The sequence below is a fragment of the Bos grunniens genome, chromosome 15 (genome assembly GCF_055505025.1).
Source record: "Bos grunniens cultivar Pamir isolate PY7600 chromosome 15, Bosgru_T2T1.0, whole genome shotgun sequence".
NCBI lineage: Eukaryota > Metazoa > Chordata > Mammalia > Artiodactyla > Bovidae > Bos > Bos grunniens.
The window spans coordinates 83,387,841-83,412,856 of NC_141179.1; the positions used below are offsets into that span (position 1 = coordinate 83,387,841).

Here is a 25,016-nt window from a genome sequence, read left to right on the forward strand (position 1 = left end):
GGGATTCTCCAGGCAAGAACACTGGAGTGAGTGGGTTGCCATTTCCTTCTCCAATGCATGAAAGTGAAAAGTGAAAGTGAAGTCGCTCAGTCATGTCCAACTCTTAGGGACCCCATGGGCTGCAGCACACCAGGCTCCTCTGTCCATGGAATTTTCCAGTCAGGAGTACTAGAGTGGGGTGCCATTGCCTTCTCTGATTATTGAGGGTTAAGATGATTCTAAAAAGACAAATCTGTCAGAAATCTCAACCTATGACTTTAGCAACACCCTCTCTTCTTTTGCAACCTCTTCAAGGCATCTTTGATTTCTTTGTTTCTCAGACTGTAAATCAAAGGATTCAACATGGGAATCATCACAGTGTAGAAGACCGACGCAAATCTGTCAAAGCTGGAGGAACCACCAGAGCTGGAACTCAAATAGACGAACATACCTGAGGTATAGAAGAGAGTGACTGCTGTCAGGTGGGAAGCACAGGTGTTGAAAGCCTTGGACCTGCCACTTCCTGTTGTGATCTTCATGATGGAAATGACGATGTAGACATAGGATATCATGATAATGGAAACATTTATTACCCCAAAGATCATTGTCAATAAAGCAGTAAAGAGTTGTACAGAGAACGTGTCAGTACAGGATAGAACTAACAGCTGTGGCATGTCACAGAAAAAGTGGTTGATGACATTAGGCCCACAGAAATGGAGCTGGAGCATGAAACATAATTGGAATATAGAAGCAGAAAGTCCAGCCAAGTAGGATCCCAGCACCATCCGACCGCAGAGAGCGGGCGACATGACTGACGAATACAGGAGTGGGTTACAAATGGCGGCATATCGGTCATAAGCCATGGCGGTCATGAGGCAAGACTCACTCAGCCCCATGGTGGAGAATACAAAGTACTGAACAGCACAAGCCACAAAGGTGATAGTTTGCCGCTCCTGGAAGAAGTCGTAGAGCATCTTGGGGGCGGTGGAGGTCACATAGCAGATGTCCATGAAGGACAGATTACTGAGAAAGAAGTACATGGGGGTGTGGAGGTGGGAGTCCATTCTTATTAAGATGAGGAGTGACAGGTTCCAAGTCAGGGTCAAAATGTATATCACCAGGAACACGACAAAGAGCACTACTATGATTCTGGGAAAATCTGAGAATCCCAACAGGATAAAATGAGTGATCTCTGTGATATTTCTTCCTCCAATCATTGGCTTGATGCTCTTAAAATCAGAAAAGAGACAAGAGAATACATTGCCTACTCATGAAATGATAGCATTATAAGTCTCATATATACCGTATTTTCCCCCATTGAGCACTGGAAAAGGGGAATGCTCCACTGTCCTAGGGAGAGACCGCAGCTTTTCATCTTGAATTGTCAAGAAGTGCCTTCTCAATGCTCCATGGACTACAGAGTCCATGGAGTTCTCCCGGCCAGAATACTGGAGTGGGTAGCCTTTCCCTTCTCCAGGGGGTCTTCCCAACCCATAGATCAAACCCAGGTCTCCCGCATTGCAAGCAGATTCTTTACCAGCTGAGCCTCCAGGGAGCCCAAGAAGAGTGAATTGAGTAGCCTATCATTTCTCCAGCAGATCTTCCCAACCCAGGAATTGAACTGGTGTCTCTGCAGTTGCAGAATTGCAGGCAGATTATTTACCAGCTGAGCCCCAAGGGAAACCAAATTATTTCAAGAGGTCTCAAAAATTAAAAGGCATAATTTTTTAATTGACTGAAACTTTGAAATAAAGCACACTCTATCTCAGCCAAAGCAATTGAAATTCTGTGCTTGTGTATAATGCAGAGACCTTTGGTTAAAACAACAGGGATTTTAAAGACCTCTGATGATTTAATATATGTGACTGTTGCTTTATAATAATAAAAGGATAAACAGCATCATTTCAGGATAAATTTGAACTAGTCCCTCTTCCCATGATGGTCATCCATATGGGTTTTCAAAAATTTCTTCTTTGCCCATAAAAAATTACCCTGTTTATGGAGCTGGTTCAGCCCCCAGGATAGGAGGAGGCAGGCCAAGGGTGCCATAGATGGAGACCCGACGGTCGTCTGATTTCCTGGAACCCAAATGCGGAGGGGCTAGTGGACACGTAGTGGCAACACAGATGTTTTATCAATGGTGCTGTATAGATGGAGAAGTCTTGAGGCTACTGTAAAAACAAGACTTAAAACCAGAAGCAGGAGGCTTAAGTCCAAATCCTGAGAACACCAGAGAACTCCTGACTCCAGGGAACCTTAATTGACAGGAGCTCATCAAACGCTTCCAAACCTACACTGAAACCGAGCACCTCCCAAGGGCTAACAAGTTCCAGAGCAAGACATACCACACAAATTCTCCAGCAACACAGGGAGACAGCCCTGAGCTTCAATATACAAGCTGCTCAAAGTCACTCCAAACCCACTGACATCTCATAACTCATTACTGGACACCTTATTGCACTCCAGAGAGAAGAAATCCAGCTCCACCCACCAGAACACCAACACAACCTTCCCTAACCAGAAAACCTTGACAAGCCACCGGTACAACCCCACCCACAGCGAGGAAACTCCACAATAACAAGAACTCCACAAACTGCCAGAATACAGAAAGGACACCCCAAACGCAGCAATATAAACAAGATGAAGAGACAGAGGAATACCCAGCAGGTAAAGGAACAGGATAAATGCCCACCAAACCAAACAAAAGAGCAAGAGATAGGGAATCTACCTGATAAAGAATTCTGAATAATGATAGTGAAAATGATCCAAAATCTTGAAAACAAAATGGAATCACAGATAAATAGCCTGGAGACAAGGATTGAGAAGATGCAAGAAAGGTTTAACAAAGACTAAGAAGAAATAAAAAAGAGTCAATATATACTGAATAATGCAATAAATGAGATCAAAAACACCTTGGAGGGAACAAATAGTAGAATAGAAGATACAGAAGATAGGATTAGTGAGGTAGAAGATATCATGGTAGAAATAAATGAATCAGAGAAGAAAAAAGAAAAACAAATTACCATAAATGAGGACAATCTCAGAGACCTATGGGACAATGTTAAATGCCCCAACATTCGAATCATAGGAGTCCCAGAAAAAGAAGACAAAAAGAAAGACCATGAGAAAATATTTGAGATAATAGTTGAAAATTTCCCTAAAATGGGGAAGGAAATAATCACCCAAGTCCAAGAAACCCAGAGAGTCCCAAACAGTATAAACCCAAGGCAAAACACCCCAAGACACATATTAATCAAATTGACAAAGATCAAACACAAAGAATAAATATTAAAAGCAGCAAGGGAAAAACCACAAATAACACACAAGGGGATTCCCATAAGGATAACAGCTGGTCTTTCAATAGAAACTCTTCAGGCCAGGAAGGAATGGCAGGACATACTTAAAGTGATGAAAGAAAATAACCTACAGCCCAGATTATTGTACCCAGCAAGGATCTCATTCAAATATGAAAGTGAAAGTGAAGTCACTCAGTCGTGTCTGACTCTGCCACCCCATGGACTGTAGTCTACCAGGCTTCTCAGTCCATGGGATTTTCCAGGCAATAGTAATGGAGTGGATTGCCATTTCCTTCTCCAGGGGTCTTCCTGACCCAGGAATCAAACCGAGGTCTCCCACATTGTAGACAGATGCTTAACCATCAGAGCCACCAGGGAAGTCAAGGAGAAATCAAAAGCTTTACAGACAAGTAAAAGCTGTGAGAATTCAGCACCACCCAACCAGCTCTCCAACAAATGATAAAGGATCTTCTCTAGACAGGAAACACAAAAAGGGTGTATAAACTTGAACCCAAAACAATAAAGTAAATGGCAACGGGATCATACTTATCAATAATTACCTTAAATGTAAATGGGTTGAATGCCCCAACCAAAAGACAAAGACTGGCTGAATGGATACAAAAACAAGACCCCTACATATATTGTCTACAAGAGACCTACCTCAAACCAAGGGACACATACAGACTGAAAGTGAAGGGCTGGAAAAAGATTTTCCACACAAATAGAGACCAAAAGAAAGCAGGAGTAGCAATACTCATATCAGATAAAATAGACTTTAAAACAAAGGCTGTGAAAAGAGACAAAGATGGACACTACATAATGATCAAAGGATCAATCCAAGAAGAAGATTAAACAATCATAAATATATATGCACCCAACACAGGAACACCGCAATATGTAAGAAAATGCTAACAAGTATGAAAGGAGAAATTAACAATAACACAATAATAGTGGGACACTTTAATAACCCAGTCACACCTATGGATAGATCAACTAAACATAAAATTAACAAGGAAACACAAACTTTAAATGATACAATAGACCAGTTAGACCTAATTGATATCTATACGACATTTCATCCCAAAATAATGAATTTCACCTTTTTCTCAAGCACACGTAGTACCTTCTCCAGGATAGATCACATCCTGGGCCATAAATCTAGCCTTGGTAAATTCAAAAACATTGAAATCCTTCCAAGCATCTTTTCTGACCACAATGCAGTAAGATTAGATCTCAATTACAGCAGAAAAACTATTAAACATTCCAACATACGGAGGCTGAACTACACGATGCTGAATAACCAACAAATCACAGAAGAAATCAAAAAAGAAATCAAAATATGCATAGAAACGAATGAAAATGAAAACACAACAACCCAAAACCTGTGGGACACTGTAAAAGCAGTGCTAAGGGGAAAGTTCATAGCAATACAGGCATACCTCAAGAAACAAGAAAAAAGTCCAACAAATAACCTAACTCTACACCTAAAGCAACTAGAATAGGAAGAAATGAAGAACCCCAGGGTTAGTAGAAGGAAAGAAATCTTAAAAATTAGGGCAGAAATAAATGCAAAAGAAACAAAAGAGACCATAGCAAAAGTCAAGAAAGCCAAAAGCTGGTTCTTTGAGAGGATAAATAAAATTGACAAACCATTAGCCAGACTCATCAAGAAACAAGGGGATAAAAATCAAATCAGTAAAGTTAGAAATGAAAACTGAGAAATCTCAACAGACAACACAGAAATACAAAGGATCATGAGAGACTACTATCAGCAATTATATGGCAATAAAATGGACAACTTGGAAGAAATGGACAAATTCTTAGAAAAGGACAACTTTCCAAAACTGAACCAGGAAGAAATAGAAAATCTTAACAGACCCATCACAAGTATGGAAATTGAAACTGTAATCAGAAATCTTCCAGCAAACAAAAGCCCAGGTCCAGACGGCTTCACAGCTGAATTCTACCAAAAATTTAGAGAAGACCTAACACCTATCCTACTCAAACTCTTCCAGAAAATTGCAGAGGAAGGTAAAGTTCCAAACTCATTCTAAGAGGCCACCATCACCATAATACCAAACCTGACAAAGATGCCACAAAAAAAGAAAACTACTGGCCAATATCACTGATGAACATAGATGCAAAAATCCTAACAAAATTCTAGCAATCGGAATCCAACAGCACATTAAAAAGATCATGCATCATGACCAAGTGGTCTTTATCCCAGGGATGCAAGGATTCTTCAATATCTGCCAGTCAATCAATGTAATACACCACATTAACAAATTGAAAAATAAAAACCATATGATTATCTCAATAGATGCAGAGAAAGCCTTTGACAAAATTCAACATCCATTTATGATTAAAAAAAAAAAAACCCTCCAGAAAGCAGGAATAGTAGGAACATACCTCAACATAATAAAAGCTATACATGACAAACCCACAGCAAACGTTATCCTCAATGGTAAAAAATTGAAAGCATTTCCCATAAAGTCAGGAACAAGACAAGGGTGCTCACTTTCACCACTACTATTCAACATAATTTTGGAAGTTTTTCCCACAGCAATCAGAGCAGAAAAAGAAATAAAAGGAATCCAAAATGGAAAAGAAGTAAAGCTCACTGTTTGCAGACGACATGATCCACTACATAGAAAACCCTAAAGACACCACCAGAAAATTACTAGAGCTAACCAATGAATATAGTAAAGTTGCAGGACATAAAATCAACACACAGAAGACCCTTGCATTCCTATACACTAATAAGGAGACAATAGAGAAATTAAGGAAAGAATTCCATTCACCATTGCAACGAAAAGAATAAAATACTTAGGAATATATCTACCTAAAGAAACAAAAGAACTATATATAGAAAACCATAAAACACTGGAGAAAGAAATCAAAGAGGACACTAATAGATGGAGAAATATACCGTGTTCAAGGATTGGAAGAATCAATATGGTGAAAATGAGTATACTACCCAAATCAATCTATAGATTCAATGCAATCCCAATCAAGCTACCAACAGTATTTTTCACAGAGCTAAAACAAATAATTTCACAATTTGTATGGAAATACAAAAAACCTCAAATAGCCAAAGCAATCTTGAGAAAGAAGAATGGAACTGGAGGAATCAACCTGCCCGACTTCAGGCTCTATTACAAAGCCACAGTCATTAAGACAGCATGGTACTGACACAAAAACAGAAATATAGATCAATTAAACAAAATAGAAAGCCCAGAGATAAATCCAAGCACCTATGGACATCTAGGCAAACCGTTCAATATCACAGTAATCCAAGTCTATGCCCCAAACAGTAATGCTGAAAAAGCTGAAGTTGAATATTTCTATGAAGAACTACAAGACCTTTTAGAACTAACACACAAAAAGATGTCCTTTTCATTACAGGGGACTGGAATGCAAAAGTAGGAAGTCAAGGAACACCTGGAATAACAGGCAAATTTGGCCTTGGAATATGGAATGAAGCAGGGAAAAGGCTAATAGAGTTTGCCAAGAGAATGCACTGGTCATAGCAAACACCCTCTTCCAACAACACAAGAGAAAACGCTATACATGGACATCACCAGCTGGTCAACACCCGAAATCAGATTGATTATATTCTTTGCAGCCAAAGATGGAGAAGCTCTATACAGTCAGCAAAAATCAGACTGGGACTTACTGTGGCTCAGATTATGAACTCCTTATTGTCAAATTCATATTTAAATTGAAGAAAGTAGGGAAAACCACTAGACCATTCAGGTATGACCTAAATCAAATTCCTTATGGTTATACAGTGAAAGTGAGAAATAGATTTAAGGGACTAGATCTGATAGACAAAGTGCCTGATGAACTATGGAATGAGGTTCGTGACATTGTACAGGAGACAGGGATCAAGACCATCCCCATGGAAAAGAAATGCAAAAAAGCAAAATGGCTGTCTGGGGAGGCCTTACAAATAGCTGTGAAAAGAAGAGAAGCAAAAAGCAAAGGAGAAAAGGAAATATATAAGTATCTGAATGCAGAGTTCCAAAGAATAGCAAGGGGAGATAAGAAAGCCTTCCTCAGTGATCAATGCAAAATTACAGGCGGAGGAGCTAAGACGGCAGAGAAATAGGACGGGGAGAACACTTTCTACCCCACAAATTCATCAAAAGAACATTTAAATGCCCAGTAAATTCCACAAAACAACTTCTGAATGCCGGCAGAGGACATCAGGCACCCAGAAAAGCAACCCATTGTCTTCGAAAGGATGTAGGAAAAAATATATAAGACAATAAAAGAGACAAAAGAGGGAGGGATGGAGCTCCATTCCAGGAAGGGAGTCTTTAAAAAGAGAGAAGTTTCCATACACCAGGAAACATTCTCACTGCCGAGTCTGTGCCGAGCCTTGGAAGCACAGAGGGCAACATAACAGGGAGGAAAAACAAATAAACAGTTAAAACCCACAGATTACGAGCCCTATGGTAACTCCCCCAGTGGAGAAGCAGCGCAGATGCCTGCACCCGCCACTAGCAAGCGGGGGCTGGGCAGGGAGGCATGACGCGGGCTGCATTGCTTAGAGTAAGGATCTGGCCTGAATACCCCGAGCGCTATCTGAGCGAAATAATTTGGGCTAGCAAACCAGACTGTGGGATATCTACCACGCGAAAAGCCATGCCTAACCTAAGACACTGCCAGGTCCATGCACAGAACAAAGGACTGAACAGAGATAGCCGGCTGCAGACCATCCTCCTCCGATGACAGGCAGCCAGAGCTGGAAGGGGGCAATTGCAGCCCCAGAGAGACATTATCTACAAAACTGTAAGCAGGCTTCTTTGCTAACTAAAACTTCTTGGGGGCTGGACGGTCAACATCTGACTGAGAAGGTGCGCTGGTTGTACACCCAGATAACCGAGCGGTGGGGAGGTGATAATTTGCAGCAAGCGCGCTCGTCAAACACCTCATCACCAGAGCTGCTTGGACCTGGGAAGGGCACAAAACACAGGCCCAACCGAGTCTGCACCTCTGAGGACTACCTGAGTGCCTGGACCTGAGCAGCTTAGACTTGGGAGGTGCAAGCAGCCCAGGGCTGGCCTCGGATGGTTCCTGGTGGAGCAACCTAGAGCCTGAGCAGTGTGGGCAGGGAGGCTACACGCGCTGTGAGTGGGGGCAGGCCCAGTGTGGCTGAGGCATTGCGAGCACTCGCCAGTGTTATTTGATTGCAGCGTCCCTCCCTCCCCACAGGGTGACTGAACAAGTGAGCCTAAAAAAAAAAAAGTGTCCACCACCGCCCCCTTTGTGACAGTGCTGAAATCAAACACTGAAGAGACCAGCAAACAGAAGAAGCTATAACAGAGGGAACTGCCTTGGAAGCGACAGGCAATAGATTAAAACCCTGTGGTTAGTACCGACTACATAGGAAGGGGCCTATAGATCTTGAGAAATATAAGCTGACCAAGGAACTAGCTGAAAATGAACTGAGCCCACAATACCAACAACAACACCAGAAAAAGTCCTAGATATATTTTTACTATTTTTACGATCATTATTTCTTTCTTTTTTTTTTAATTTTTAAGTCCTCTATTACTTCTTTAATTTTCACTTTTATAACCTACTATTACTTTGCAAAAAAAAAAAAAGAGACCCTATATTTTTTTTAAAAGCAAACTTCATATATATTTTTTTTATAATATTTGTGACCTTGGATTTTTTTTTCTTTTTCTCTTTTTTTCTTTTTTTATTCTTTTCTTTAACATTATATTTGTGAAATTCCAAACTCTACTCTATTTTTAATTTTAGCTTTTTGGTACTTGTTATCAATTTTGTACCTATATTATTTTTAATATTTTTTGTGACTTTTTTTTATCTCTTTCTTTTTCTTCTTCTTTCTTTAACATTGTATTTCTGAAATTCCAAACACTACTCTAGATTTTTAATTTATGTTTTTTGGTAGTTGTTATCAATTTTGTACCTATATTTTCTTTATAATTTTTGTGACTTTTTTTTTTCTCTCTCTCTTCCTTTTTCTTCTTCTTTTTTTTAACATTGTATCTTTGAAATTCCAAACTCTACTCTAGATTTTTAACTTTTGCTTTTTGGTATTTGTTATCAATTTTGTACCTATATTTTCTTTATAATTTTTGTGACTTTTTTTTTCTTCTTTTTCTCTTTTTCTTTTCCTTCTTTTTTTCTTTAACATTGCATTTTTGAAATTTCAAACTCTACTCTAGATTTTTAATTTTTGCTTTTAGGTGTTTGTTACCAATTTTGTACCTTTAAGAACCCAATCTTCAGTACCCATTTTTTACTAGGGAGCGAGATTACTGGCTTGACTGCTCTCTCCCTCTTTGGACTCTCCTTTTTCTCCACCAGGTCGCCTGTGACTCCTCCCTAACCCCTCTCTACTCTACCCAACTCTGTGAATTTCTGTGTGTTCCAGATGGTGGAGAACACTTAGAGAACTGATTACTGGCTGGATCTGTCTCTCTCCATTTCATTCCCCCCTTTTATCCTCCTGGCCACCTCTGTCTCCTTCCTCTCTCTTCTCTTCTCTGTATAACTCCATGAACATCTCTGAGCGGTCCAGTTGTGGAGTGCACATAAGGAAGTGATTACTGGCTAACCCGCTCTCTCCTCTATTGATTCCACCTCATCTCATTCGGGTCAACTCTAACTCCCTCCTCCCTCTTCTCTTCTCCATGTAACTCTGTGAACCTCTCTGGGTGACCCTCACAATGGAGAAACTTTTCATCTTTAACCTAGATGTTTTATCAATGGTGCTGTATAGAAGGAGAAGTGTTGACACTACTGTAAAAATAAGACTGATAACTGGAACGAGGAGGCTTAAGTCCAAACCCTGACTCCAGGGAACTCCTGACTCCAGAGAATATGAATTGACAGGAGCTCATCAAACGCCTCCATAACTACACTGAAACCAAGCACCACACAAGGGCCAACAAGTTCCAGGGCAAGATATACCAAGCAAATTCTCCAGCAACACAGGAACACAGCCCTGAGCTCCAATATACAGGCTGCCCAAAGTCACCCCAAAACCATAGACATCTTATAAGTCATTACTGGACACTTCATTGCACCCAGAGAGAAGAAATCCAGCTCCACCCACCAGAACACTGACACAAGCTTCCCTAACCAAGAAACCTTGACAAGCCACCTGTACAAGGCCACACACAGCAAGGAAATGGCACAAAAAAAGAGAACTCCACAAACTGCCAAAATACAGAAAGGACACCCAAACTCAGCAATTTAAACAAGATGAAGAGACAGAGGAATACCCAGCAGGTAAAGGAACAGGATAAATGCCCACCAAGCCAAACAAAAGGGGAAGAGATAGGGAATTTACCTGATAAATATTTCTGAACAATGATAGTGAAATTGATCCAAAATCTTGAAATCAAAATGGAATCACAGATAAATAGCCTGGAGACAAGGACTGAGAAGATGCAAGAAAGGTTTAACAAGGACCTAGAAGGAATAAAAAACAGTCAATATATAGTGAATAATGCAATAAATGAGATCAAAAACACTCTGGAGGCAACAAATAGTAGAATAACAGAGGCAGAAGATAGAATTAGTGAACTAGAAGATAGAATGGTAGAAATAAATGAATTAGAGAGGAAAAAAGAAAAACGAATTAAAAGAAATGAAGACTTTTGGATCGCAGCCATTCTGACTGGTGTGAAATGGTACCTCATACTGGTTTTGATTTGCATTTCTCTGATAATGAGTGATGTTGAGCATCTTTTCATGTGTTTGTTAGCCATCTGTATGTCTTCTTTGGAGAAATGTCTATTTAGTTCTTTGGCCCATTTTTTGATTGGGTCGTTTATTTTTCTGGAGTTGAGCTGTAGGAGTTGCTTGTATATTTTTGAGATTAGTTGTTTGTCAGCTGCTTTATTTGCTATTATTTTCTCCCATTCTGAAGGCTGTCTTTTCACCTTGCTAATAGTTTCCTTTGATGTGCAGAAGCTTTTAAGATTAATTAGGTCCCATTTGTTTATTTTTGATTTTACAAAAGTCTACAAATAATAAATGCTGGAGAGGGTGTGGAGAAAAGGGAACCCTCTTACACTGTTGGTGGGAATGCAAACTAGTACAGCCACTATGGAGAACACTGTGGAGATTCCTTAAAAAACTGGAAATAGAACTGCCTTATGATCCAGCAATCCCACTGCTGGGCATACACACTGAGGAAACCAGAAGGGAAAGAGACACATGTACCCCAATGTTCATCGCAGCACTGTTTATAATAGCCAGGACATGGAAGCAACCTAGATGTCCATCAGCAGATGAATGGATAAGAAAGCTGTGGTACATATACACAATGGAGTATTACTCAGCCATTAAAAAGAATACATTTGAATCAGTTCTAATGAGGTGGATGAAACTGGAGCCTATTATACAGAGTGAAATAAGCCAGAAGGAAAAACATAAATACAGTATACTAACGCATATATATGGAATTTAGAAAGATGGTAACAATAACCCAGTGTACAAGACAGCAAAAGAGACACTGATGTATAGAACAGTCTTATGGACTCTGTGGGAGAGGGAGAGGGTGGGAAGATTTGGGAGAATGACATTGAAACATGTAAAATATCATGTAAGAAACGAGTTGCCAGTCCAGATTCGATACACGATACTGGATGCTTGGGGCTAGTGCACTGGGACGACCCAGAGGGATGGTATGGGAAGGGAGGAGGGAGGAGGGTTCAGGATGGGGAACACATGTATACCTGTGGCGGATTCATTTTGATATTTGGCAAAACTAATACAATTATGTAAAGTTTAAAAATAAAATAAAATTTAAAAAAAAGACTTTAAAAATGGTCTACATTAAAAAAAATCTTAAAATATCTTTAATAAAAAATTAAAAAAATCAAAAAAAAAAAGAAATGAAGACAATCTCAGAGACCTCCAGGACATATTAAATGCTAACATTTGAATCATAGGGGTCCCAGAAGAAGAAGACAAAAAGAAAGACCATGAGAAAATATTTGAGGAGATAATAGTTGAAAACTTCCCTAAAATGGGGAAGGAAATAATCACTCAAGTCCAAGAAACACAGAGAGACCCAAACAGGATAAACCAAAGGCAAAACACTCCAAGACACATAATCATCAAATTAACAAAGATCAAACAAAAAGAACAAATATTAAAAGCAGCAAGGGAAAAACAACAAATAACACACAAGGGAATTCCCATAAGGATAACAGCTGATCTTTCAATAGAAACTCTTCAAGCCAGGAGGGAATGGCAAGACATACTTAAAGCGATGAAAGAAAATAACCTACAGCCTAGATTATTTTACCCAGCGAAGATTTCATTCAAATATGAAGGAGAAATCAAAAGCTTTACAGACAAGCAAAAGCTGAGAGAATTCAGCACCACCAAGCCAGCTCTCTAATAAATACTAAAGGATATTTTCTAGACAGGAAACACAAAAAGAGTGTATAAATTCGAACCCAAAACAATAACATAAATGGCAACGGGATCATACTTATCAATAATTACCTTAAACGTATGGGTTAAATGTCCCAACCAAAAGACAAAGACTTGCTGAATGGATACAAAAACAAGACCCCTACATATGTTGTCTACGAGAGACCCACGTCAAAACAGGGGACACATACAGACTGAAAGTGAAGGGCTGGAAAAAGGTTTTCCATGCAAATAGGTACCAAAAGAAAGCAGGAGTAGCAATACTCAAATCAGATAAAATAAACTTTAAAACAAAGGCTGTGAAAAGAGACAAAGATGGACACTACATAATGATCAAAGGATCAATCCAAGAAGAAGATATAACAATTATAAATATATATGCACCCAACATAGGAGCACTGCAATATGTAAGACAAATGCTAAGAAGTATGAAAGGAGAAATTAACAATAACACAATTATAGTGGGAGACTTTAATACCCCACTCACACCTATGGATAGATCAACTAAACAGAAGATTAACAAGGAAACACAAACTTTAAATGATACAATAGACCAGTTAGACCTAATTGGTATCTATAGGACATTTCATCCCAAAACAATGAATTCCACCTTTTTCTCCAGTGCACATGGAACCTTCTCCAGGATAGATCACATCCTGGGCCATAAATCTAGCCTTGGTAAATTCAAAAACATTGAAATCCTTCCAAGCATCTTTTCTGACCACAATGCAGTAAGATTAGATCTCAATTACAGCAGAAAAACTATTAAACATTCCAACATATGGAGGCTGAACAACACGCTGCTGAATAACCAACAAATCACACAAGAAATCAAAAAAGAAATCAAAATTTGCATAGAAACGAATGAAAATGAAAACACAACAACCCAAAACCTGTGGGACACTGTAAAAGCAGTGCTAAGGGGAAAGTTCATAGCAATACAGGCATACCTCAAGAAACAAGAAAAAAGTCAAATAAAAAACCAACTCTACACCTAAAGCAACTAGAAAAGGAAGAAATGAAGAACCCCAGGGTTAGTAGAAGGAAAGAAATTTTTAAAAATAGGGCAGAAATAAATGCAAAAGAAACAAAAGAGACCATAGCAAAAGTCAACAAAGCCGAAAGCTGGTTCTTTGAGAGGATAAATAAAATTGACAAACCATTAGCCAGACTCACCAAGAAACAAAAGGAGAAAAATCAAATCAATAAAATTAGAAATGAAACTGGAGAGATCACAACAGACAACACAGAAATACAAAGGATCATGAGAGACTACTATCAGCAATTATATGCCAATAAAATGGACAACTTGGAAGAAATGGACGAATTCTTAGAAAAGGACAACTTTCCAAAACTGAACCAGGAAGAAATAGAAAATCTTAACAGACCCATCACAAGTATGGAAATTGAAACTGTAATCAGAAATCTTCCAGCAAACAAAGGCCCAGGTCCAGATGGCTTCACAGCTGAATTCTACCAAAAATTCAGAGAACACCTAACACCTATCCTACTCAAACTCTGCCAGAAAATTGCAGAGGAATGTAAACTTCCAAACTCATTCTATGAGGCCACCATCACCCTAATACCAAAACCTGACAAAGATGCCACAAAAAAAGAAAACTACTAGCCAATATCACTGATGAACATAGATGCAAAATTCTTCAACAAAATTCTAGCAATCAGAATCCAACAGCACATTAAAAAGATCATACACCATGACAAGTGGGCTTTATCCCAGGGATGCAAGGATTCTTCAATAACCACAAACCAATCAATGTAATACACCACATTAAGAAATTGAAAAATAAATACCATATGATTATCTCAATACATGCAGAGAAGGCCTTTGACAAAATTCAACATCCATTTATGATAAAAACTCTCCAGAAAGCAAGAATAGAAGGAACACACCTTAACATAATAAAAGCTACATATGACAAACCCACAGCAAACATTATCCTCAATGGTGAAAAATTGAAAGCCTTTCCTCTAAAGTCAGGAACAAGACAAGGGTGCCCACTTTCACCATTACTATTCAACATAGTTTTGGAAGTTTTGGCCACAGCAATCAGAGCAGAAAAAGAAATAAAAGGAATCCAAAATGGAAAAGAAGTAAAACTCTCACGTTTGCAGATGACATGACCCTCTACATAGAAAACCCTAAAGTCTCCACCAGAAAATTACTAGAACTAATCAATGAATACAGTAAAGTTACAGGATATAAAATCAACACACAGAAATCCCTTGCATTCCTATACACTAATAATGAGAAAATAGAAAGAGAAATTAAGGAAACAATTCCATTCACCATTGCAACGAAAAGAATAAAATACTTAGGAAAGACCTAAATATTTCCTAAAATACTTAGGAAAGAAACTAAAGACCTATATATAGAAAACTATAAAACACTCATGAAAGAAATCAAAGAGGACACTAATCGATGGAGAAATATAACATGTTCATGAATTGGAAGAATCATTATAGTGAAAATGAGTTACTACCCAAAGCAATTTATAGATTCAATCCCTGTCAAGCTACCAACGGTATTCTTCACAGAGCTAGAACAAATAATTTCACAATTTGTATGGAAATACAAAAAACCTCGAATAGCCAAAGCTATCTTGAGAAAGAAGAATGGAACTGGAGGAACCAGCCTGCCTGTCTTCAGGCTCTGCTACAAAGCCACAGTCATCAAGACAGTATGGTACTGGCACAAAGACAGAAATATAGATCAATGGCACAAAATAGAAAGCCAGAGATAAATCCACGCACATATGGACACCTTATCTTTGACAAAGGAGGCAAGAATATACAATGGATTAAAGACACTCTCTTTAACAAGTGGTGCTGGGAAAACTGGTCAACTACTTGTAAAAGAATGAAACTAGAGCACTTTCTAACACCATACACAAAAATAAACTCAAAATGGATTAAATATCTAAACGTAAGACAAGAAACTATAAAACTCCTAGAGGAGAACATAGGCAAAACACTCTCCGACATACATCACAGCAGGATCCTCTATGACCCCCCTCCCAGAATATTGGAAATAAAAACAAAAATAAACAAATGGGACCTGATTAAACTTAAAAGCTTCTGCACAACAAAGGAAACCATAAGCAAGGTGAAAAGACAGCCTCCGAATGGGGGAAAATAATAGCAAATGAAGCAACTGACAAACAACTAATCTCAAAAATATAAAAGCAACTCCTACAGCTCAATTCCAGAAAAATAAATGACCCAATCAAAAAATGGGCCAAAGAACTAAATAGACATTTCGCCAAAGATGACATACAAATGGCTAACAAACACATGAAAAGATGTTCAACCTCACTCATTATCAGAGAAATGCAAATCAAAAACACTATGAGGTACCATTTCAAGCCAGTCAGAATGGCTGTGATCCAAAAGTCTACAAGCAATAAATGCTGAAGAGGGTGTGGAGAAAAGGGAACCCTCTTACATTGTTGGTGGGAATGCAAACTAGTACAGCTACTATGGAGAACAGTGTGTAGATTCCTTAAAAAACTGGAAATAAAACTGCCTTATGATCCAGCAATCCCACTGCTGGGCATACACACCGAGGAAACCAGAATTGAGAGACACGTGTACCCCAAAATTCATAGCAACACAGTTTATAATAGCCAGGACATGGAAGCAACCTAGATGTCTATCAGCAGACGAATGGATAAGAAAGCTGTGGTACATATAACAATGGAGTATTACTCAGCCATTAAAAAGAATACATTTGAATCAGTTCTAATGAGGTGGATGAAACTTGAGCCTATTATACAGAGTGAAGTAAGCCAGAAATAAAAACACCAATACAGTATACTAACGCATATATATGGAATTTAGAAAGATGGTAACGATAACCCTGCATGCGAGACAGCAAAAGAGATACAGATGTATAGAACAGTCTTTTGGACTCTGTGGGAGAGGGTGGGATGATTTGGGAGAACGGCATTGAAACATGTATAATATCATATGTGAAACAAATCACCAGTCCAGGTTCGATGCATGATGCAGGATGCTCAGGGCTGGTGCACTGGGATGGATGACCCAGAGGGATGGTATGGGGAGGAGGTGGGAGTGGGGTTCAGGATGGGAACACAAGTACACCTGGGGTGGATTCATGTTGATATATGGCAAAACCACTGCAATATTGTAAAGTAATTAGCATCCAATTAAAATAAATATATTTATATTAAAAAACAAAGTTATTGGATATATAAAAAATTACCCTGTTTATAATAACATCTCAATTTTTTTACATATATATTCAACACATCATCTCCAAAATAGTCTGGAAATTTATCTTAATTTATATTCCAGATATAATTTGGTAGAGCAAAGCATGTGTGCCCAATAGTTACAAAATCAGTCTTCCTAGGGAAGCCTCATACAAACTGTTCTAAATGGAGCCTAGTACAACTCACTACTAACCCCAATTATTGTCCTAATATTCGAATATTCTACATGTTAGGCACCATGAGTTCAATGGACATGAGGCTGAGCAAATGCCAGGAGACAGTGAAGGACAGGGAGGCCTGGTGTGCTGCAGTCCATGGGGTTGCAAAGAGTCAGACATGACTGAGCGACTGAACAACAACAAGGAAACAATAAGTTCCAACTCAGAGATTTAGTTCTTGGTGACATAATCAAGATGACAACATAGGTCCTTCCTGACTTCAGTTCCCCTCACCAGAAAAAAGAAAAGTGAAAGTCGCTCAGCCATGTCTGACTCTCTGTGACCCCCTGGACTATAGCCTGCCAAGCTCCTCTATCCATGGAATTCTCCAGGCCAGAATACTGGAGTGGGTAGCCTATCCCTTCTCCAGAGGAACTTCCTGTCCCAGGAATCAAAACAGGGTCTCCTGCATTGCAGGTGGACTCTTTCCCAGCTGAGCTACCAGGGAAGCACCACCACAAAAATAATTAGCAGTTATTTATAGGCACGTACCAATGAAAAAATCCTAAAGCACAGGAATGAGGCTGAACTAGATGGAGAAAAACCACATTAGATGGGTAGAGGACCAGATACGTTTGATTGCATTGCCCCTCTCCTAGCTACACCAAGAGGACCCTTCTCGGGCTATGGTTTCTTTATGGAAAAGAGAGAGAGCCCACTGTGGACCTCCAGCCCCCCTGGCATTACGGGTCACTCCTTAGGAAGACCCACTCTGGTCTCATGTCCTAGAAACCATGCAGGAATCTGTGGGGTGTGACCACTGAGAATCACACTGTGACAGAGAAGGGAGACCCGCCTTGGAACAATCAGGGCTTTCATCTTGGCAGACTGAGTTCTAGCAGTTTTGCGTGATTTGGGACTCCGAAAAATGAGCCTTGCCGTCCTGGGAGCCTCTTCTCCTGCACCTTATATTCATAACCCCATCTACTACTGAGGTTATTCAAGCATGGCTAGAACACTCAGAAGATTCCATCACCCAGGAGTGCTGAGTAGTGTCCAGACAGGAGCTCTGCCCATTTGCATGGCTCCATCTGGCCAGAGAACTTTGTGTGCAGTTCTTCCTAATTTGTTTCCCAAACAAGGAGCCTTGCCAGTCTTGGGCCTGTTCTGTGGTCGTGTCCAGGCAAGAAGAATAATGTATAGTCCTAACCACTCTGAACACAACCTTCAGACCCAGCGTCCAGGAGAACTAACTGAAGCATGTGGGAAACTGCGTAGCCCATCCCACAGCCCTGCTCACTGTAGTATGTGAGCAGAGAGCCCGACCTCTCTGCCTCTCTGCAGAGCAAAGCTGTGCCCCCACATGACCAAGGAATTCAGTGTACAGTTCTTCTGATTTGGGTCCCCAGTTAGTGGGTCACGACAGCCTTGGAGCCCATTCTGCAGCCCTGTCCAGGTTGTGAAGTTAATTCTCAGCCCTACCTCCTGCTGGATAGAGTACTCAGTCCTGCTTAGCTCAGAAGCCTGGCCTGAGAATCCAGGGAAGAAGAGAAGCCATCTTAATGCTACTCTTGGCCAAGAAACCAAGGAATAATCGTATCAACTACTCCCGGCCAGCAGCATCTGCACCCCAGCCTCAGAGCCTGGGCAATGTCCCCATCCCAAAAAAGACTTTGATCAGTATCAGTATCAGTTCCGTTGCTTGGTCATGTCTGATTCTTTGTGACCCCACGGACTGCAGCATGCCAGGCTTCCCTGTCTATCACCAACTCCCGGAGTTTACTCAAACTCATGTTCATTGAGTCAGTGATGACGTCCAATCATCTCATCCTCTGTCGTCCCCTTCTCCTGCTGCCTTCAATCTTTCCCAGCATCAGGGTCCTTTCAAATGTGTCAACTGTTCACATCAGGTGGCCAAAGGACTGGAGCTTCAGCTTCAACATCAGTCCTTCCAAAGAATATTCAGGACTTATTTCCTTTAGGATGGACTGGTTGGATCTCCTTGCTGTCCAGGGGACTCTCAAGAGTCTTCACCAACACCACAGTTCAAAAGCATCAATTCTTCAGCACTCAGCTTTCTCTATAGTCCAACTCTCACATCCATACATGACCACTGGAAAAACCATGGCTTTGACTAGACAGACCTTTGCTGGCAAAGTAATGTCTCTGCTTTTTAATATGCTGCCTAGGTTGGTCATAACTTTCCTTTCAATGAGCAAGTGTCTTTTAATTTCATGGTTGCAGTCACCATCTGCAGTGATTTTGGAGGCCCAAAAAATAAAGTCAGCCACTCTTTCCACTGTTTCCCCATCTATTTGCCATGAAGTGATGGGACCAGATGCCATGATCTTAGTTTTCTGAATGTTGAGTTTTAATCCAGCTTTTCACACTCCCCTTTCACTTTCACCCAGAGGCTCTTTAGTTCTTCTTCACTTTCTTCTATAAGGTTGGTGTCATCTGCATATCTGAGGTTATTGGTATTTCTCCCGGCAATCTTGATTTCAGCTTGTGCTTCATCCAACCCAGATTTTGATAGCTAGCCCAATTGATCAAGGTCACTGCCAGATGATCTATCTAGAACTCCAAGCTGAGCTGACTGGGGAAGGGCTGTCCCTACTAAACCAAGCCTGGAAAATCTGGAAGTAGAGATCATTTACTCAAATGTGTGGACACTAACAAAGGAATCAAGGATCATGAAAAATTAGGTAAATATGACACCACTAAAGGAAACTTATAAAGCTATTAAAGCTTTATAAGAATGCACTGGCAAACAATCCACCTGCAATGTGGGAGACCTGGGTTCGATCCCTGGGTTGGGAAGATCCAGTGGAGATGAGAAGAGCTACCCACTCCAGTATTCTAGCCTGGAGAATTCCATGGACTCTAAAGTCCATGGGGTTGCAAAGAGTCAGACATGACTGAGTGACTTTCACTAAAGAAATAAAGATCTATAAATGGTCTGACAAAGAACTCAGCATAATTCTCTTTTAAAAGTTTGGTGAAATATAAAACCCATAAACAGACAACTGGATGAAATTAGGAAAACAATGAATTAGCAAAATGAATAAAATGTGTTTAACAAAGAAAGAGAAACTATTAAAAAAAAACAAAAACAGAAATCCTAGAGTTGAAGAAATTAATAGAGACTTTTAAGAGCACACTGAATAAAACAGGAGGGAAAACAATGAAAAAGAGTTAAGAAAGCCTAAGAGATTTATTATGGGACAGCATCACCATCAAGACAAAAGACATGTGCATTAGCTAATCTCTCTCTCTCTCTAATGCACACTATATGTGAACTAAATACAAAGGCCAAAAGTAATGAATGGTATGGTTTTTATTTTCTCCTTTACTTGTATATTGTTTTTCAACTTTCTGCAACTCCTATATTTATAATAAGAACAAGTTACTAAGATACATGCATCTTTAATCCTTAATAGCAAAGGGAGACAGAGAGACAGGGAGAGGGAAAATGACAGAGAGAACGAGGAAGAATGTCAGAGACAATAGATTTTCTAGACTTTTACCTACTGGCTGTGCAACACTTAGCTAGTTATTACCTCCCAGTTGCCTCATCTATAAATGGGGCTAATAATCCTTTACCACCTCATTGGGTTGTTGCAGGGACTGAATGACATAAAGGGCTCAAAACAGTAAGAGATGAATGAATGTTAGTGGTTGTCATTTCCATGATTATTTCTCACCATAAAGGGAAAAATAAGGCAGAACTAATCCTGCAGTAGCAAGGAGTTCTTCATAAAATTAGTTCCTAAATTAAATGAGTTCTAAACCTAGACTCCAGAATATTGTTAATAAGTGATTATGTTTATTTCTATATTGCATTATTTCCCAGTCAGCAAAATTGTAAGCTCCGATTTCTGACTTTTATGTTCCACCAACACCAAGTAGAGTGGAACTTGTGATATTCACTATAGTCAGCATGTAGACTAGTGGAGAGGTTATGCTATGTGCATCTCATATACTAATATTTGTATTACTCAGTAAATATATGCTGGATATGTTAAGAAGTAATTCTTTTACCCATTTTTGGATATGAAAGTAAAAATACATTTGCTTCATTTCAATTTATAAATTTATGAACTTTAAAATCTTTCTGTTTACTCTTATAATAGAGTCCTGCCAACGTATTCTCATCCATTTTGTCCAAGATGTGTAGAATTCCATGAAAATATTTTGAAAGTATAAACTCTCACCCACATCCCCAGTATATCAACACAATTAATCAGTTCAGCAAAAGTAAGTCCAGCTTTTGACCAATCACTCACATTCTAGAAACAGACTCAGCCTCAACTAAAGCTATCTATGTAACCCATCACTTCCAGAAAAGAATGAAGAGCCGTGCATGGTTTCACTTATTCCTGATAAAATTTATCCTAAAAATTTATGTTGTTAAAATCTGGAAAACTGCAGGAAAAACGAATAAATTGTGGTATAGTCACTCTCTTCGAATGAATTTTCTGTATGTGTTCACCAGCTTTCAAGATGGTTTGTAGCAGAAAAGGTGACTGATGTAAATATTGGTTGGAGATTTTCACTAGGGAGATATAGCCTATTAAAACTTTTTCCAAATCTTATCCACCAAGGACATGGTCATTTGCGAGGCTGTGCAGAGTACAAAGTCAGGTTAAGAAAGCCAAGAATGTTGCTGGATAAAAGAAGGACAATGTATGGAAGAAAAGACTAAAAGTGACATTTATCTCTGATGTCTGTTTCATCCAAGCTCTGGTCTCCAAACCCCCAAATTATTCAAAATAATAGTGGACAGCTACTTAAAGTATTTCAAAAGCCCAGTGGAATGGTACTTGAGTACTTTTCCATAGCATTATGGCATGACCAGCTGGACTTTTCTTACACAGAAATAAGGAATCGCAGCTGTATATTGAAGTGGAACTCAAATTCATTATTATCTTTTACAAGCATGCTCAGCAAGCATAAATTTAAAGGGTCCTTGGGATGGATAAAGTTGGGAAACACAGGCAAGCATTTCTGAGCTTAGGAAATTCCCCTGAAATTCAGTAAACTATTAGTTAAATTCAGCACTCAGTTAACTTGTACAACGTGTTGGGCTTCACAGACATCATTTCATTTGAGTCTCAGTGATCTTATTACCCCTATTTTACCAGTGAAAAAGAGACGGTAACAGAGTTCAAAATTATATCCTTGGGAAATTGCAGAACTAGATCTCAACAGTTGTCTCTCACTACAGAATGAGACCTGAAATTTTAAGTTAGAAACTATCCTTGTCACTGAAAGTCAGAGAATTTGCGTAAGGAGAAAGGGAACCTAAGGACGAGCTTAGGAGGAGGTCATGGACCTGCGGGAGGGGGAAGAGTTGAAGAAAGAAAGAAACAGGACTAAAAACCTTTCTCTCTGAAGAATCACATAGCTAAAGAGATAGCACAAAATCCACACTTCTTTATAAATCTTGCCTTCTCACCTTGACTCAGATCCCCCAGAATGACAGAGTTCTTGCCAAACATTGAAATCGTCTATCTCCCCCAAATTTTCAGATAGGACCTATTGCAGTCAAAGATGGACCCTTGTGTCCATGAGCTGGCTGTTCACTCACAGCCAGAGAGAATGCCACACGGAGGATACTCTTATATGTGTTAATAACGGCAGAGGTGAAATGGAAAGGACAATTAGGGAAAGAAAACTCTCCAGGCACTTGCTCTCTGGAGTCATGGTTGTCACGGAGACTTCGTCCCTGCTAATTTCATGCTTGATTTTACTCTGTCTCTTCTAGATCCATTCCCCACTTCCCCATAGTCCAATCATGATCATTTGATTATAACTTTTCTTTTAATGAACTTGGAGTCATTAGAGCTGGAGATCCCTGGACCTAGGGATTATCTAGTTGAATGCATTCAATTTCCAGGTGAGGACCTGAAGCCAGTGCAGCTAAGGGATTTGCTCAAGATAACATAACCAGTTGGTAAATTGCATGAAAAACCATAAACGTGTCCTTTCTGTTTACAAAGCACTTTATTTTAGATATATGCATACACATATTTTTTCAATTGCCTTAACTGAATCAATCATCATAGCAGCCCTGTGAGGCAGTCAAGATGTCATTTTCTATGCATAAGTGAGGAAATCAAGGAACAAAAAATTAATAGATTACAAGGCCTCTATTTCTTTGTACTGATCACTGAGGAAGGCTTTCTTATCTCTCCTTGCTGTTCTTTGAAACTCATAGAAAATCATTTTCTATGCATAAGTGAGGAAATCAAGGAACAAAAAATTAATAGATGACAAGGCCATGAATTATTGTGATTGCAGCCTTGAGCATTGGTATCAGCAAACCTGAGTTCATATCATCTCTTCCACTTGAGGATTTCATAATCTTCAGCGAATTAACCTCCCTAAGCCTCAGAACTGTCACCTCAGTGTTATCATGGAGCTGACAATAGTAGCTATTTCATAGAGTAGCTCTTCATGTGTGTGGATGTGTGCTTAATCACACAAGATTTTTTTTTTAAAGCAAGATAAATTACATAAAGATAAGAAAAGCAATAGAAAAATTAATAAAATCAAAGATAATTTTCGGAGGGATAACAAAGTGACAAAGCTTTAGATAGACTGAGAAAATGAGAAAAATTAACCCTGAACTTAACCCTAAATGAACCTATGAGTCATGCCATGTGGAGCAGAGACTGACAGGTCATGGTGGATAGATCTGACAGAATGTGGTCCACTGGAGAAGGGAATGGCAAGCCAAACTTCAGTATTCTTGCTTTGAAAACCCCATGATGAGTGTGAAAAGGCCAAAAGACAGGACACTGAAAGATGAACGCCCCAGGTGAGTAGGTGCCCAATATGCTACTGGAGATCAGTGGAGAAATAACTCCAGAAGGAATGAAGAGATGGAGCCAAAGCAAAAACAACATATAGGTTTGGATATGACTTGTGATGGAAATAAAGTCCAATGCTGGAAACAGCAATATTGCATAGGAACCTGGAAGGTTAGGTCCATGAATCAAGGCAAATTAGAAGTGATCAAACAGGAGATGGCAAGAGTGAACATTGACGTTTTAGGAATCAGCAAACTAAAATGGACCAGAATGGGTGAATTTAACTCAGATGACCATTATAACTACTGTGGCCAAGAATTCCTTGTAGAAAAGAAGTAGCCATGATGGTCAACAAAAGAGTCTGAAATGCAGTACTTGGTTGCAATCTCAAAGACGACAGAATGATCTCTGTTCATTTCCAAGGCAAACCATTCAATATCATGGTAATTCAAGTCTATGCCTCAACCAGTAATGCTGAAGAAGATGAAGTTGAACGGTTCTATGCAGACCTACAAGACCTTCTAGAACTAACACCCAAAAAAGATGTGTTTTTTTTTTTTTTTCATTATAGTGGACTAGAATGAAAAAGTAGGAAGTCAAGAAACACCTGGGGTAACAGGCAAATTTGGCCTTGGAGTACAGAATGAAGCAGGGCAAAGACTAATAAGAGTTTTGCCAAGAGAACGCCCTGGTCATAGCAAATACCCACTTCCAGCAACACAGGAGAAGACTCTACACACGGACATCACCAGATGGTCGACACCAAAATCAGATTGATTATATTCTTTGTAGCCAAAGATGGAGAAGCTCTATACAGTCAGCAAAAACAAGACTGGGAGCTGACTGTGGCTCAGATCATGAACTCCTTATTGCCAAATTCAGACTTAAATTAAAGAAAGTAGCAAAAACCACTAAACTATTCAGGTATGACCTAAATTAAATCCCTTATGACTATACAGTGGAAGTGACAAATAGATTCAAGGGATTAGATCTGATAGATAGAGTGTCTGAAAAACTATGGATGGAGGTTCGTGACATTGTACAGGAAGCAGTGATCAAGACCATCTCTAAGAAAAAGAA

At 39.4% G+C, this 25,016-nt stretch overlaps 1 protein-coding gene across 1 annotated transcript; it reads right to left on the bottom strand.

Annotated features, from left to right (window-relative positions):
• Window positions 1-257: 257 nt before the first annotated feature.
• On the bottom strand, window positions 258-1,222 carry LOC147358857 (olfactory receptor 5AN1-like). The gene has a single exon (XM_086342159.1). It carries the CDS (start codon window positions 1,194-1,196, stop codon window positions 258-260), a length of 939 nt encoding a protein of 312 aa, XP_086198285.1. The 5' UTR covers window positions 1,197-1,222.
• Window positions 1,223-25,016: the final 23,794 nt, after the last annotated feature.